This window comes from Branchiostoma floridae, chromosome 3, assembly GCF_000003815.2.
Source record: "Branchiostoma floridae strain S238N-H82 chromosome 3, Bfl_VNyyK, whole genome shotgun sequence".
Classification (NCBI taxonomy): domain Eukaryota; kingdom Metazoa; phylum Chordata; class Leptocardii; order Amphioxiformes; family Branchiostomatidae; genus Branchiostoma; species Branchiostoma floridae.
In genome coordinates this window covers 12,980,839-12,999,167 of record NC_049981.1, presented here as the reverse complement: position 1 = coordinate 12,999,167, position 18,329 = coordinate 12,980,839, and the positions used below count along the sequence as shown (strand labels likewise).

General features: G+C 41.6%; 1 protein-coding gene across 5 annotated transcripts; it reads right to left on the bottom strand.

Annotated features, from left to right (window-relative positions):
• Positions 1-4,603: 4,603 nt before the first annotated feature.
• On the bottom strand, positions 4,604-17,034 carry LOC118412291. 5 transcript variants are annotated; one of them, XM_035815072.1, is made up of 5 exons: positions 17,011-17,034; positions 10,386-10,908; positions 9,774-9,951; positions 7,389-7,517; positions 4,604-7,219 (listed from the first exon to the last, which is right to left on the bottom strand). In XM_035815072.1, the coding sequence occupies exons 2-5, from the start codon at positions 10,749-10,751 to the stop codon at positions 6,330-6,332; spliced, it is 1,563 nt and encodes a 520-aa protein (XP_035670965.1). In that variant the 5' UTR covers positions 10,752-10,908; positions 17,011-17,034; the 3' UTR covers positions 4,604-6,329. The 5 variants fall into 5 exon arrangements, with proteins under 5 accessions (XP_035670965.1, XP_035670963.1, XP_035670961.1 ...); XM_035815070.1 differs by lacking the exon at positions 17,011-17,034 and adding an exon at positions 14,025-14,173; XM_035815068.1 differs by lacking the exon at positions 17,011-17,034 and adding an exon at positions 12,472-12,722.
• Positions 17,035-18,329: the final 1,295 nt, after the last annotated feature.

Below are 18,329 nucleotides of genomic sequence, written 5' to 3'. Positions count from 1 at the left end.
ACTTATTAGAAATGCATCCAAAATAGCTTTTCGGTGATAAAAGGATGTTTACTTTTGATTCTTGGTGTAAAATAGGCAGAATATATCCTCGATACTGTTTGGGGCGTGGTGGCGGCACCGTGGGGGCATTGTTGGGGCACTGTTGGGGGCACCGTTGGGGCATCTTGCCACTTGCGTTATTTTTAAACTTTCCAAAAAACATCGCGCTTGCAACCGGCACTTTTAGGTTTCCTTGCGGCACCTCTAGGTTTCGCGGGGCACCTCTAGGTTCCGTGGGGTACATCTGCGTTTTCGAACGCAGCAATGCCGCAAGCGTGCCCCACGTCCAGTGAGAGGGGGACCTTAAGTGCTGGATGGATTTCGTGGAACTTGCAACGATCTTTGTATGTATGATTACTAGTATATAGCGACGTGCGCAATAATTCTCTTGCCAGTGGCTTATATTTACTGTAGGTCAGAGATGTACTTCTCCAGCAAAATACGACGTGTCCTTATCCTGATAATATGACATCTTCAAAAAAACCTTGGGAATTCCTTTACACGCGTTTAAAGAAAAGGGTCTGTGGACCTGGAAGTAGTGTGTACGTCTTTTAGTTATTCAACGTACTGCATTTAGCCCTTTTCCTTTTTTGGGATGGACTTTGATCATTACAAATAAGATGAATTCCTAGTTGTTACGAAAACTGCATGAAAACTGCATTGGTCGTTCAAATTACAACGTTAACACCAAATGAATATAATTTTCGTGGTATCAAAGTTTGTATTTGAAAATATTAGTACTGGTGGTTTAGATAACTAAACATAACTAAACCTGTGAAAACAATTTGTACAAACGGAGACGTATTCTATCGCGTTTGTCAATCAATTCAATCTTCTACAAGTGAATTAATGAGATAGCGTACTATCTATTTCATTATTGCACTAGAAGATAAGATACAAGTAGTAACTGTTACCCTTTAATGGGGTTACTAGTATATGATATATCCTCCTTGTACCTTCTATCTCATTATTTCCTTAGAAGAAGAACTAAATCTTCTTTTGCTAATGAATTAATGAGATAGCACCCCACTATACGGTATTCAAACGGAGACACCGCTTGAATGTATTTTTCTCTGGAACGCCAAACATTGTTCTAGAGCAACGGCTCTCATCGCAAAGTGTCGCCATGTGGCGCCGCCTGCCGTAACAAGACGGCACTGCAGCTTATGTTGTCAACCTGAAACGCAAAACTTAACCTAGTGATTCAATCCCTCATATCCTATATAATGAATATCTATTACTTACATATGACTTCACAACCCTCACGAGTTGTACCTACCTTGAGTTGGTTGATCTTCGCTGATGTTTTCTACGCCTGCTAATGTACTCAACGTTAATCGCGCTCGCAATTATGAATATAACAATTAGATGGATCGCTCTTTGCACTGTATACTAGTACTTCTTTTAACGGTATTCACGACTCTGATTTCTTTAACGAGCCACAAATGCCCACGGATTTACCGACTACTTTCGTGGTTACGTGCTGAAAATATGACGTGCGCTAACACAGTTGTACGTCCCGACAGCGCGTCGCAGCAACATGCTTATAGCGGGCCTGCTCGCAGTGCCTATATCTATATGTCCTATATGTACATTTTCCATAGATAACAGCAAGACAACAAGAAATGAGGGGCTCACCTGACGCCCTGTGGTCTCGAACACTGCGCTGTAAAAAGAACGGTTAGAAAGGTTCAAATCTTTATTGAGGTTCTCTGAAAATCGCGGTGAAGCTTGACAGATGCGACGAAGACGTCTTCTCTTCAAGGTGACTCGCAACGATCTGTTTACAACTCTTGTTGCGCTTGAACTGTGACGTTACGTGACGTCACTGACGTTAAGTAGTGACGATGGAGTTTTTGTTCTAGAACAGCTTTAGGTGGCGGGGAGGGGGGGGGGCGTTCCAATTTGAATGTTTTTAATGCCTGAATGAAATCGGGGATGTTTTGTTTCATATATATGAAGCAAATCTAGTGGGTAGATTGAAAAAAAGAAGGATTTGGTACTAAGGATTTGCTACAAGTTAATGACGTTTCAAGTCACTTGAACTCAGTGTGACCTGTACTTAGCTCGGTTGGGCAAAACTGTACAATAAAGGTCTTCATTCAATTTCAATTCATCTTATTGGCCAGGATTTCGAAAGTTAAATAAATGACTGGACACACAGAAAATGCTATAACGTTACCAACGTTCTTTCAAATCTTTGTCGACTTTGGAAAACTTGGCTCGGGGCTCGAATAACATTTCCAGCTTTCTAAAAACTCTAAGACAATTTTCAGATATCTTTTTGCAGTTCACGATTTATATTTTCTCCTTTTTGGAGCTTCGTCGTACGGTCTACAGTATGATTCTAATTTTCTTTTCTTTTTTGGGAAACGGGGAAACGGATGAAAATTGATGTCCGTGCGGATGTCCGTGTTACCTTATGGTTAAATGTATACATACCACTCTATTCTTAGAATTCGCTCAATGTATTTATTGAGTACTCAAGTACAAAATGGGCTGTTAAAAAGGTTATTAATCGCTTACAGCGTTCATTAGTCGAACACCTGTTTATCTGTACTCTCGCCGGTGTGTCGCCGTGTAGCGCCACCTACCGTAACAGGACGGCACAGCACCTTGTTTCTTACACCTGCCCAATCGCCGCGCTCGCTGTTCTATCACATTTAGAAGTTCAGAATACCACATATTTCTTCATCAAATTGCGATTTTCGAGACTTTGATTCGCATAACAAGCGCAAAACATCTATGTATCTACCTACTAGTATCATGCTCACGTTCGATAACACAGTTGTACGTCCCGACAGCGCGTCGCAGCAATATCTGTATCTACTATAACGGTTATCTACATATGTAACGCTATATGTATATTTTTCATAGATAACAATAAGACAACAAAAAATGAGGGTCTCACCTGAAGTCCTGTGGTCTCGAACACTGCGCTGTAAAAAGAACGGTTAGAAAAGTTCAAATCTTTATTGAGCTTTCTCTGAAAATCGCGGCGATGATTAAGAGATACGACGTAGACGTCTTCTCTTCAAGGTCACGATGGCTGCGATGTGTTGCGCCGTGACGTAACGTGACGTCACTGACGGCGTACTGTTTTGGGGTTCTAGAACGATTGTTACGTGAGGGGACACGCGTCCAAGATCTTAAGAAGACAGAGAGCACGTGATCAGCAACAAGAAAACACGTGGCCAGGCAAGTTTCATTGGTTACTAGTTTCCTCTTAGTCTTAGTAAGGCCATTCATCAAAGTTTACATTTTTGTCAGAAGTCAAATTGACGTGATATAAATGGATATAACCAAAATATGTAAATGTTAAGACAAGATATCTTGCATCCTGTTCTGTTTGTGTGAGCCATTTCAATATTCATACAAAAAATGCATTCACAAACTTTTCAAAGTTGACTTTCTTATCAAACTATCCTGAGGCCTGTGGGTATGGTCGTTTGAACTCTAAAGGTTCTTGGTTCCAATCCCCACCAGACCCCAATGTTGTGCCTTTGAAAGGGCATTTCATACCTCATTCCACTCATGTGAAAATGCGTACGTCTGCTTAGGTTTCTTTCGAGTTTGAGGAGAGCAGCACATCGAGAACCCATCATCACTTTTTGAAAAGGGTAAAGGTGGTATCTCACTGCACCGGTGCGGCACCGCGGGGTTCGTTCACTGCAGCACAGTTGTGTTATTTTCGCCGATTTTTTTAAAAAGAATTTATAATTTTAGATATTGCGTAATACGTAGAAGTATGATTTAGAAGACAACAAAATACACAGTATGTTTTTTTTTTTTTTTTTTTTTTTACTCAATGGTCACCTCGTAACAAGGCCTGAAGGCCACTCAATGTTACGGGTTATATGATTGGAACTGTAACAGCAACTCTTCGCCCTAGGTCAGAAACATCATGATTGAGACCAGCCCAATTGCTCACTATGAGTGAGGACTAACTGACCCAATAGGCGAAGCAGGGGTTACGAGGGCTGCTCGGGAGATTCCCTACCCCTATTTTGGCCGGAATGGTTTGATCCGCTCGGGTGGATGTTCGCACATGTGGCGGGTTCTTTAACGTGCATAGGGTATGACTCTCCCCATACACGGGACCTCCATTTAACGTCCTATCCGAGGGACGACTCATTTTTCACTTGAGTAAAGTGAGGAAAGTCGTGTAAAGTGCCTTTCCCAAGGGCACAAGACCGGCAACACGGCATGCGGATTCGAACCGGCGACCTCTCGGTCACGGGCCGAATACACTACCACTGTGCTACGCGGCCCCACCTGTAATGTAAGAATATTCGTTCTTTATCACTGAAATTCGTTGAGTAATCCTTCTGAAGCTGACCCCTACACCGGGCCTCCATCGTAATAGACTAATATTACCCCCAACCAGTAATGCCAAGTGGGGATCAAACCCTTATCCTTTGGACTCACAGCTTTGCATAGTTGTCCATTCTGTACCTCGACTATTTGAAAATTGCTGGTATTTGAAAACAGCTGGTATTTACCCATAATCGTTGTAAAATTGAGTATTTTGTCATCACACAAATGAAGACAACGGCACATTAGATACATTTTGTGACTTTATTTAGTAGCTTGATATGTATAAACTTACCATTCTGAGGTGAATTACTATTAAGAGATTCCATTGGGAGCTGACATTACTTTCTTTTTATTCAATTGAGAAACATCCGTACACTATATGTATGGCTGATATGATCATCAATATGGTCATCAGTATGGAATTGAGTGGGGTACAATATCACGCCACACGTACATGTGTATTCATAACATTCAGCAATAAATTAACAATACTTCAATCTGAACTATTACATATTATCATGTACTAGTTGCATTGTTCAGTAGATTGCAACACTTTGGTGCAAAAGTCGCCGTACGCGTCTCTCAAACTTGATATGTAATCAGTCCAGCAACACTTACATATAGCAGTAATAATGTTTGTTTCTGAACAATTTCTACTGAAGCAACATACATTTGTAAGACCCTGAATATTGTAATGGTATGACTTGTCACGGCAGAATATTTTAAAGAGCGTATCTGCTTGCGATTGAAATTTAAAAAAAAAATGGATGGTAAAAAAAGTCTAAGTCACTGTAAAGATTTTTAAAAATTCTACAATAACGACATGCATGTGACGTTATAGGCATAACATCGCAGACACGTTTGTATCAATGGAGCTGATTTTGGTGATACAAGATGATGTACAAGATAGAAAAGTTATTGTACTAATTGTACACAAAGAATTCCCCAGGTAATACTAATTTGCCCTGGGGAAGATATGAGACAGTCACTTAGATGTTGGCTTGAACAAAACGCTTAGTTGTTTACACGGAACAATGATTTACATGTATCAACCTGGTGAAATTATTCACGTATTCATGTAATACAGGTTTTAAAATTATAACATGTATTGGATATGGATTTGTATATATAAGGAAGGTTGATCATAGCCTAATATGTTATTCTGTACATTGCTTTAGTAGCTGGACATACACTTTCTGAATTACTTTAAATAGCATACCTTAGGATGCTACCACAATGTAGGCACTTCACTACACAGATATGTCGTAACTTAATCATTATACTATTTACAGTGCAACAGTTTCTTACATTTGTATCAATGCTTGTATTACAATAATCATGCTTACAATCATGAGTTCTGATCCCCCAATGTCATAAATTAATCAAAGCAAAAGCTGGAAAAAAAATCAAATCTCATTTCCATTGTTTGGCTTTGCCATGTATGGTTATTGTTATAACCCAAAGATTTTCAGTAGACTTTAAGCCTTTATATAAGTATGTTAATTGCAAGAAAAATGCTGTAGTTTTATTTATACAGTCGTCACCAAAGTTACTCATTTATACATCAACTATTCCGCTTGTTCATAATGTACCTCTGGTTTATGCCTTAACACAAAGCTCAGTTTAAATCAGCGAAACAGTTTATATAGAACCGCATTGTCGGGCTGGACACATCTTTGAGCATTGTCATTTCGTTTTGGTTATGAATGCTACAAATTATACCAGGTTTTGTCTTTTGTTTCCTACACAACCAAAAGTGCCTGCCAACGTTTATATAGTCATTACACTACCGTCCTAAGGCGATTATGAATGGAACTACATACTTCTGGCCGCTAGGTGGCGCAGAGGCGAAAAAATGCGATCCCGAAACGTGGCTACATCTGTATCCCCCGTCCTGATTTGATTGTGTAAAATGCACTGTAATATCCACTGACTTAGGAACTTGATTATACATTGCTAACATCATTGTGAGGCTAGTTGAAAAGGTAGGGTGGAATGGCACTCAATCTTTTGTCTGACTGTCTTGAGCCTGGAGATAGTTTTTTAGGCGAAGGTTTCGGTGATCTTGCCGGGATGTCCTCCGCTTGCGCCCTGGCACCCAGGGTACGTCCCGATCGACCCGGTGTTGGACTAGGTTTGGGAGACGATGTGTTTGTCCTGTGTGCGTTAACTGGTGGGAATCGAACCCCCCTTGCATTGGCACTTGCTTTTAGCGCGGCACGTTTGAGCTCAGGTGTATTGCTTTGAGGCGGACTGTTCGATGGTGACGTCCCTCCGCTACTCGAAGGGGAACCCGGGGTGGCAAACTTTCCTTGGACCTTCTTGAATTCGTAGAAGGACGACATAGATAGCGATCGTCTCCGCACGCTCAAGTCGCCCGTGAACTCTTCATCGTCCTCGTCGTCTGATACGGTCGTCCCTTCTTCTATCTCCTTTAGTCTCGGCAGGATCTTTCTACTCATCTGCCACACCACGCTGCTCTGTAAATCCACCAACTCCGGGCGTTTCCGCAACGGAACGTCCCGATGGCAGATCTCGAAACTTCCCGACAGACCGCCGACGTCAGCTTCGGCAGACTTCGTGACCTTCACCTGCTCGTGACTATGATCGTGCAGCGCGAGTTCGGAGAGGATCTTGCGCCCCCTAGCAACACGATTTCTCTTTGCATCTGCCTTTCGTCTGACAACAGGTGAGAGAAAGAGGAGATCTGGTGTCCGTGCTCTCGTGCTTTCACTGGCGTACTGCTGGGCGGTCTGGTACTCGATATGGTCCCGCAGGCTGACGTTTGCTTTCCCCTCACACACAAGTACCCGACAGCAGTCCATGTAGCCCAGTTTTGCCGCTTGGATCAACGGCGTCATACCTGTCGGAAACAGACGTTTTGATTCTTTATAAAAGTTAACGTTTGGTGGTAGAAAAACAACAACCGAGGACTGAAAACTCATGGCAATATAAACTTACAATATGTTCAAATGAATAAACACTGTCGTAGATATTTGTATTGATTCCTGACATCGCGTTCCTAACCGTACCTTGAAGGTTAGCGCGATCCACGTCCAAGCGGAACCGTTTGAAGAGTGCTATGAGCTTGGAGATGAGAGCCACGTTCCCCGTCCTAGCGGCTTGGATCAGTACTGTGTTCTCTTCATTGTCCGGGATTCCTGTATGGGACACATAGTAAAGTTCGGTAAAGCACTGTTTATATGTATAAATGTACAGCTTTTACAAGCTTAACTGCACCTGAAAGTCTCGCCCAATCACATTTATAGTGTCTTTGGAAAACAGGAAAGAAAGTAAATAGAAAAAGACTTAACCCCCTTGTCCATACTAAAACTTTCTCAGTCAGTCAGTCAGACATCCAGGTAATATGACACAAAAGCACCTGAATACGTTTTGTAAAACTCACTTTATGTTAACACACTATGTGACAGGGTACAACACGTAAGCTTATGCAGCCGCTTCAGTAACTTTTGTATTCTGTACTTTGCTAATGTAAATGTCACATTCGTCGATGGTACAATCTTTTGTCGTAATGCTATAACAGCCGACCGTCGACAAGGATCTCCGACAACCCTTTCCTTGATCCATCACACGACAGCATTTTGTACGACACATTTACGACTAGCAAATATTATCTTCAACCTATCGCACGACGAAACTGACCGGGCCCTTCCAAGCGCCATCATTGTCCTGGGGTGTCCTGAAAAGGTCCCGGATGTAGTACCTGATTGTTCAGCCGGGTGCTGAGAATGTCAACACACACGTCTTGGGTTACTGTTTACCTGACTAACGTAATGGGACACACGACAAACGGGCTTTCACGCCCCGGTATATTCATTTAGCATGGTTGTCAAAGCTTCAATGGAATAATTTGTGGCAATAGTTCAAACAAAGCAGAACGAAAATGGGGAACATTTGTGGGAACCGTCGTTGCTTTTCCAATTCACAAAAGAAAAGAAAAAGAAAACACGATAGAAACGTTCACGTGTTTCTGAAAAAAAAATGGCGTTTGATAACAGTATAAAACACACACAGCTGAACAAAGCTAGGAATATCAGTAAGAGCTGTTGTTCCATTTTAAACTTAAAAATATCAAAGAAAATGGACTTCTTGTATACCTAAAGAACCAAAGACTTATTATGCACTTGAATGTCTGCTTCAAAGTGCAACAGTACTTTTTGTCAGCGGAACCGCGGACGCAGAATTGGTGTTTACATGAAAAGTCGTCTAGAGATAGAGAAAAAAAACTATAAAGAAGAAAATCCAAAAACATTAGAATAGTGGGGGTGGGGCGGGAGAGGAAAGTGGTTTGCATGTGTACTGGCTTTGGGTTTGTGTGTGTGCGGGGGGGGGGGGGGGGGGCAAGGGTGGTGGGTGGGACTGAGGTGCTGCACTGAGCCGATCCACAATAGAAGTCAGTCAGATCTAGCTCAGTATCAGAGATCTAACACAGGGAGGTTAGATTTGTCACCTCCACTGCGAAAAATTTAAGAACAGGTAAATACTCGAACCCAGTATAGAAATACTTCTGTCAAAGGAGTCTGGAGGCCTTTGACTTTGGAAAAACAAATCGTCGATGAAGCCGTCATGACTTGCAAAACCTTGTTGTTTACAAAACTGTTCGACACCAACAACGATCGCGGGACATGATAGTCTAGTCGTGCGTCTGTAGTACAAAGTCATGTACGTAATGGATTGATGCTTCCAAAAAAGCGTCTGGTGCGTGCCAAAGTAGTGTACAGTTGGGGTATAGAACTGTTTGAAGTGCCCCCGACTTTACCTCCTGCTAAGTTCTAGAATCACGCTATCTTCCTGCACATCTATCGTAAACATAGTTCATTACCCTTACCAGTGTTAATGACCTACGAAACGTCCTTGCACTTTTTTTACCTTTACCAGTGTTAATGACCTACAAAACGTCCTTTTTTTTCCCGAATGCCCAAGTGCAACAGGTGTTTGGACCTGCAGGGTAACGTAGCGGTACCCATTATCGTGCGGTACCCATTATCATGCGGTACTTATTGTCCACTTGTAGATATGTCGTGTATCATGCCAAAGCTAGTTGCGCAATAAAGAACGACATACATGTAACTGTGATATCAGTAAAATAAACATATGCTTGTTGAACAGGCAGAGAAAATATTACAGACCATGCATTGTTCCTTTTAGACGAGCTCATATCTCTTGCCATTTGGCTCTGCCTGTGCGTTTTTAAGCTTGATGACATTGTACTTTCATACCCAATGCCACCCACAAGTCAGTCGTGCCGCTGACACAACATGGCGAGACGGAGTACGCCACAGGCTATCTGTGACTTTAGAAACGGTGTGGTTCGATTCTTTCGTTGGCAAAGACTGGTGCCGTGCAGTCACAAAATTTATTTAAGTCGTTCTGTATTTAGGTTATCATCGTCTTACCTGGGTTAAGGTCAGGTTCATCGGCCAGTAGCCACACCACCTCCTCGCGCTCTTTGATGCACGCATGCGCCAGGGCTGTCCTTCCCAAGGAATCCTGGGTATTGAGGTCCACGCCCCGGCTGAGGAGGCTGTGGCACAGCTCTCTCCGCTGTTTGCCGGTGATGTCACAATGGCATAACTGTCGGGAGAAATATGTCATAGTTGCTATTCATCTATCTTTATCAATTAAGCATTATTCCCTGATCACTCACAGTTTGTCGTCACATGAACCAACTGAAACACCAGTGGATGCCATATTCTAGACTAAAAATAAGTAAATCCCGTCTGGAAGATTTAAAAAAATTACAAATTAGCAATTCAAGATAATGAATAAAAAATGAGGCGAATACTCGCTCTTGTTTTGTGACTATCAAAAATGAGTAAATCCGACAAAGATTACAATATTTACCACTACAAAAAAGACAGTTGGCTACAGGTGTAGCTTACCAGTAAATGGACAAACTATGTTGGTTCAGGTTTGGACCTTCACTCTTGTATCTGTATTTTTTGGTGCCTAATCCCACATCATTGTAAACGATATAGAATTTTTATTTGTCTGAATTTTTATCTTACCCGCATGATCGGCGTCTGTCCATGATGATGTTCGTCCGGTAAGTCCACATTGAAACTGTCCTCCTCCACCAGTCCTTTCAGAGCCTCAAAGTTCCCGTTCTTCATCGCCTCTCTCCATCTACTGTTTTGTTTCTCCTGCGCGGTCACCACAGTCCGCTGATTCCTTGCGGCAGTCCTAGGGATGGAACTCGAGTTCTGGGCGGTGGACTTGTTCACCGAACGCCGCATGTGGTTGGCGTGAGACCCCGGTCTCTGTACGGAGTCCGCCAGGTGCGCTAAGTGTTTCTCGTCATGCTTCTTCTTGACTGTATGGTGGTGGTTGGTATGAGAGTGTCTGTGTTCCATACCCAATAGAAGCGCGCACATCTCTCTGCACTTCTACGGATGTGTCAAGAAATATGGACACAAATGTCCGTTTTTGGCGACGCCTCTCTAGCGAAGCTTGTACAGAATTGTTCCAGTATTTGAATTGTTCAGGACTCACATGACACACGTCTGTTGTTGTCTCAGCACATTAACTCATCTGAGGAAATAAACAACGAATTTCATGAATTTTTCATGTCAAGCTTATAGCTACTTTCTTATCATCTCATGTCAGAATATACAGAGCTGAATCTGCACCTTTGATTCATTGAGTAAAATTCTGGTAAGGAAGTCGCTTAAAAACATAACCTCCTCCAACTGCCACCCCCTCACTTCCTTTGTAATACCCTTTGTCACTACAGTATTTGCTAATGTGACCATCCGTTTGGTGAACAAATAAATAAACACCAATATTATATAAAATACGTCATTAACTAAGACGTCATATCAACCAGAATTACACATTTGCGTAAACCAAATAGTGGAGCTACACGGGTTACACGACAATTGTATAAGATGATACGTCAGCATTTCTGGTGAACGTATCTACTCTACAAAAGACTATATATGGCTTTCCTGACACGCCTCTGACCCGTCATAACCGAAGTATGTTAAGAATCTACCAAAGGAAACCACTAAAAGATTCGCCTTGGGCGTGTTATGCTAGCCGCTAGGGTCACATTTCCGAACCGGGACCCGGCCGGGCTGCTTGCGGGAATGGAAATTAAAGTGTATAGCAAGAAATATACACAAATATGCTCTCGACCATTTTTTTCTTACGTTTTACGTGTTTTGTCTAACTTTTGGTTACCACACACTGCTCGGCCTGGCCCCGGTACATCGGAAATGTGACTGTAGTATTAGTCAGATAGGAAGACAAAAGAAAGCAGATCACGAGGATACGATGCCACATCCTTTAGTCAAACAAACTTCCTCATCCATTTCTCACGTAATTCCATAATAAACAAAGAAAAAGAGTTTCATTGGAATTTCAGACATTTGTAGAATTTTAGATTAAATGAACTTGCTGGACTACTTTTAGAACAAATGATATTGAAGAAATAGAAGACACTTGTATCAAATTTCTCCTTAAATAAGTACGTGTTTGCGCAATTGCCTGGATCCGTTTTTGTTGTATAATGACATCCTGCAACCGTTTTGCCAGAGAACGCCCGACTTTATGTAACGTAATTTGTGGCTTACGTGACCAATCTAGAAATCCCCTACAAAGACAAACATAGGTGTTGACGCTAGACACTAAACGTTTGTCTACACATGTTTCACAGGGAAGGGCTATTCTGGAAAACCCAGTCAAGCGTTTAGATATCCGGCTTGGTGTTCACAATTTACTACTCCGGCATCCACTAGTATCTAAAGTGTATAAATCTAAACTATACCCGAATTGTGCAAGTTAATATACATACACGTAGTCTTACAATATCAGTCTTTACGTTAGCAAGGAAAAAACATCTATAATTCCGTGAGAAACTTCACAACGCTGGTAGGCCATTGGAAAATAAGATTATTGTGTAACACACCTAAAACCATGTGGCAAGGAGTAACGTTAACTTATAGTACAAGAGTTCATTCTAGTCCTGTAGTATGAGCTTAGGTCTTACCGAAACCTCTGCCAAATAAACTGCTATGTTATTATATGAGAAACGTTGAAAACACAAGGTGTGAATTGTAAACGTGAACTCTAACACGTAAAATATGAACGTACCGTACTTGTGAAATCATGTCCAATATCCTAAGTGAAAATTGGTGTCCACTAAACCAGCGTAAAGTCAGTTTGTTACGCACGTATATTCCAGCGTGTGTTCCCTGTCACGTTCCCGCTCTAACTACTGCCGAGACTGCGTTAGGTAGTCAACAAAACTCTCGGGTAACAGGTGGCATTCAGACACAACAAAGCGGGCCCCGCTATCGGACACCCCGACCCTTCTGTCGCGGGGTAACGCTGACCCCTGCACTACCCACGTGATCACGGGTCACTTCCTACGGCCACGATATTTCACTAAAACCGTTTTCTGTCAAGTCCGAGCCCCGCTCTTACTGTTAGACCAAACTTCGGTACAAAACACTACATAATAGACCCGTACTGCCGAGAACACAGTGCAGTAAATATACAGTAATATTCAGTAAATACACAGTAAAAACACGAATTAGCCACGGTGCTACATACTGAAGATCCGTGTTTACATTCCTAGCTCCAGACCGAATTCCCGCCCTTTCTTTCCGCGCACAGTGTATACATACATTTGAATAATCGGTAAAAAACACATTCGATTAAAGCAGTCAAAATAAACCACGTTACCGTATCAAATTGGACGTAGTAATCAATATTACACTACATATCGTCAACAAACGTGGATTAGTGGTTGATAATTAACCATGCTATGCTGTGTTCCCGAGGGAGAGCACGTAGCCTGGAGTGTTGACCTTGTCCCGTGCTAGGTAAACAGTCTTTAGAAACGCGCCCGGTGTTGACGCAGGGCTGCTGACAGGCGACACCCATACAAGCGGGCTCCAAGAAGTCACCGCCAGTTCAAGTGTGTACAAGGACGTGTTTTGGCACGATTTATCAGACTGGCCATACACACTTTAGATATTAATCTTTCATGATTTGCAATATATACTCGTAGGCAAGGACACAAAGAGTAAAAGGTCTATAATGTACATAAACATATTATTAAAAACAGCGGAAGAATATCTCATGCATGTTTGTCGCTTTTCAACGAAATCCGATTATCATATCAATAGATGCATTTTCTTATTTACAAATTAAGTGGATTGGAAAAGGCAATGGGCAATGGAATACATCTGTTGCTGGTATCTGTTTTATTTCGTGGATCAATACATATATAGATATATACATATAGATAGATATATTCTATTATAAAGATAGAAGGATGGAAAGTTAGATAGATAGGTAGACAGGGTTTTAGAACCTGTTAACGTATACTATGTTTGTCTTTGCAACACCGTGCAGTATTGTAGAACAAACGAAAACATATTTGGCGTTTGTAGAGTTTTGGATGACAATGAAGAGCTTTTTTTTTCATAACCTTATTGCGGAACGTCGGTCCACTGCTTCTATTTTGCCTCCAAGTCTTAACTTGTGTAACACATAGGTCATATACTGACAGCTGCCAACCTGTGCAAACTGCGACAACGAAAACACTAATTATGAAGGGAATATAACATAGCTCGACAAACTAGCGCACCTCAATAACAAAGCATAACGAAGTACGAAAACATGATTATGACCCAAACCTGGAAGGATGCCAGTTGGTTCCACCTGTTTCTCTTGTGTCCACCTCACTTCAGACCAGGGTTCTTGACTTCTTGTCTCAAATAGACAAACACCGTACCAGCCTACAGCCACGATCCACAAACAGTGTTACAAACAATATTCTACACTGTCAACAGGGTGGATGGCTTAATTGCACTTCCTGACGTTTTGGGTAAACAGAGTTGTGAGAAATGTTTGTTGAAGACAAACATCCTCAGGTTTTCGTGTGCTGGAGCGATGTGGTCGGTATTTTGCAATTCTGCTACGTATAAGACTGCAGATTCAGAAACTCTTCTTAACGTGTAAATATGTTACGCTATACTACTACTAGTTGTTACACAGCGCATAACCATTTATAACATGTTTCAAGATGTAAAAGTTATGCATAAATATTTTTCGCTATACGTTAAGGTTACGGTATTATTTGTGAAAACACACACACATAGAATAGTTTATACAAGTGATAAGCCTTAAACGTGCTCAGAATACAACGTTTCGTATTAATTCAGTGCTAAATCCTCATCTTTGTGATAGGAATTACACGTTAAAGTCACATAATACTTATGTTATTCTTTTCAGGTACTGTACCGGTACATTGATGTTCCGGTATTGTGGAACTATATACCTAAAGTATTTTCACGGTCCTGTACCGGTACACGGCCCGAGCTAAGATACTCGTACAGTGACCCGCTATCACTCAGCAAAGTAACAACTTCTATAATGTAGCGTACTACATTCGTGCCGATAACAAATCAACAAATTAGATTAGAAAAGATGACTGTCAGAGTTGTTTGGACCGCCGCCAAGTTTCTCAGTACAACAAAGGAAAGGAACAGAGTGAAGTGATCGAATATAAACATCCCGTGATGTTGTTGTACACGGTGTTAAGGGGGTTTCCTCGGTTTTGGCGGAATGCCAGATATTTTTCTGTCTGGACAAAAACATTCAGGACATTCTCACGGGCCCTTGCGTCTGACCACTCCCAAGCAAGGTCGGCAGTGGGCTGAGAGCAGTCGGCCCAGTATTAGACTGCATCTCAGTGGTTCGGAACGACAGTCTCACAACCGGTACCATTTCACAATCATCATATGACAGTATATGGTTGGCTCACGACTTACAACTGAACCGTTTGAATGTTTTCTCACTGGCCAATGACACTGACTTCTAGTCGAAGACTACCGACTCTCTCCCGACTAAGTCCCAATCGTTTGCCAACTCTCTCGCGAATTTCTTTGAATACAACCAGCGAATTTTAAAAGAGGGTTACTCACAACGTCATGTGATGCAAATTACAGACACGTGACGCCTAATGTGTCAGATAGTTTGTAACGCCCCCCGTCTATGGTCAGGCATGGCTGGTGTTGGATATTGATTTGTATGAGCTATATGATTATTTTGCAACTTTTGTGGCTTGGTGCCAAGTCGACTGTGTTATTAGTCTTCAACATTCCACCGCTGTTCGGACAACGGCACGAACTCATTATTGACCTATGGATAACTGTAAGATATATGAGGTACTTATTGAGAAAAATCACCACCTAATAACAGTCATGGACCAGTCTCCAAAACACACAGCTTAGTACGTGGTTATAAAACACCGCCCTGATATATTATCAGGTGTACGCTTTGAACAGATGTGGAAATCATTCTCCATGGCTGTTCATGTTGTTCAAAGTTGGGATAATGTATACGTTGTGTATGATATGTATGAACTTCATATCATTTCTAACTATGTATCTATATCCATCACTCTATGGAAAGTATGTAGTACGGTACGTGCATCTATCTACATCTATCTTTATCTAGAGATATCTAAAGATATCTATCCATCTCTCTATACATAGTATGAGCTCGAGGTCATATCGAAACTTGGACGCTGTAATAGTAACATCTCGATGTGTATATATAACATTTTCAAATGTTCACCATATGATTGGTTCAGCTACTTTCACAAATAACTGCAATAAAGATGAGCGCTGAAAACCGGTTCTTCCTCCTAGCCCATCAATCTTAGACGATCTCGAGTCAACTGACGTTTAGGAAAACACTCGCCCCCCCCCTCCCCCCGATCTAAACTGCGATATTTTAGAAGATAACCCAAACTGGTGGGAAGGTCTAGAGACTCCCAAGTCTTACCGCGTGTCTTAGACCACAAATAACCCGACTCACCTTTGTTTCATCGCCGGATGCTTCAATACGTGGATTGACCTATTTCACATTGTTTCATCCGTCCTAAGGCAAATTTATCCACCCTTCTTTAAGGCGCTATACTGTTATGATATTTGATCTACACTTGTTTTAAGGGTGGATGCTTATCCAGGATTCTTGTGTACCGTTCTTAAATCGGACCACACCGCGAGCACTTGGAAATAACTGTGTAATAACTAACAGTCACATCCCTTCACAGTCTGTATGTGTACAGGTAAGAGCAGGTAAGATTGTCAATGATAAAAATGTGCAGCCTTGCACCTGTATTAGGGGGTGGCGGAGTGGTAGTTCGTGGCCCACAAAGTTTAGAAACTAAGAAAAACACATAACGTGGACTTCGCAAAAAGAATAGAAACAAGACCAAACACAGAACTGTCACAGTTGTAACATACCCGAGGCTATCATTTTCAAACGAAAACACATGCATCGTTGAATTCCTGGTTATACCTTACATTTTGTTGATTTTAGGCAAGGGCAGAAACATTTCTGCATCCTACCAGAACATGGCTCTTACTGTATATAAACAATCTTAGATAAATATTTGCCCCAGAAATTTGTAAGCACGCGAAACAGACACAAGAATAGAAGAAGACATGTACATGTCTCTGTGGACACCTTTTTTTGACCTCCAGTTTCAGTGTTTAGTGCCAACCCTGCTGTATTTCATTTTTACTGTAAGTGTCTCTCTTGTTCCTATGGACTGTCTTTTACTGCATTGATCTACACAGAGCGCGAAATGAAGAAGGAAGTCGGTCCTACCTGTCCTCTGTAGTGCAGGAATGATGGTTGTTTTCTATCGCTGTAAATGAGAAAGTGGCCGAACAGGTCACCTAATAGCCCATTATAGGCTTAACTCTCGTAATCTAAGAGTACACAATGTCATGTAATTATTCAAGCTAGTCATGTGGAATGGTGCTGGGTCTGACGTACTGGCTTGTATGTTATCATAATGGGCGTCCCCTTGCGATCTATTAAGTAATATCAAGTTCTCCTGGGATAACTCGCAGATCAGATTATCGAAGTGAGGGTGATTACTTTCTTTTGTTCAGCAATTGTCTAAATGCGACTCCGCCCGTTTCTTTTCATACAATATAAACAATCCCTTTACAGTAAATGTCCGTTTAGAATAGAGTCTTGAAGATCTAGAGAGATATGGGAGATGGAAAAGACTGATACGTGATGGCGAATCCTCATGGGAAACCAGTATTAAACAGGTGACGGTGTTGTTGGGTGTTCGTGTTCCAGTAGACTGTCAGTAGAGTGACAGGGAGTGAATGGGAAGATAGTGTCACCAGAAGGATCTGACTTTCAGGAGTGACAGGAAGAGGAGTTTAGAGGTCGTTGTACTAGTCGTTACTCAGACAGTCCAGGTCATGGGTTCAGTGGGAGAGACTACTAATTTGAGGGGAGATGTTATTTTCGTAGTTACATATTTTTAAGTTATCATCGTAGAGTGATAGGAGGTAATCAACGGAAACATGTAACGCTAATAAAAATCTAATTTGCATCTTCAATGAACTGCAAATAAACTAGAGACACGAGAAACTTAATATTTCACGGGACGCGAGATCGTGTTAATACTGTTATCAACTGTGAAACATGTGTCACTGAATGTTCGAGAGGAAGGTCAAGACAAGAGGCTCGTTACATGATGTAATCCCGATGATGTTTATTGGCAAAAGAACTCGGAAAATTCTATAGTGCTAATCCTAAAACACCACAGAGAATACACTGTTGGACACCTGTACGGTATGATTCCTGAAGATATTTACCAGTTCAGATTCCCCTTTAATGGTTCATCGCTGGGAGGGGTCTGTATGATTTCTTTTGCAGCGTTGGTGAACCACGAAATCAAACTGTATTATCGAACACCTTTATTAAGCTTAGTCTTATAAGACGTTGTGATCGCTGAGAGAACGCTGAGCGAATGCTGATCGACAAAAGATATGACAGATCGCACAACAATTTGCATAAAGAAAGAGCGTTTTGTATACTTTTACATCTTACGTCAACTTCTAATTATAGAATCATGGGTCACACAAAACCGACTTTGATCGCCCAGTGGTTGCTCAGTGATC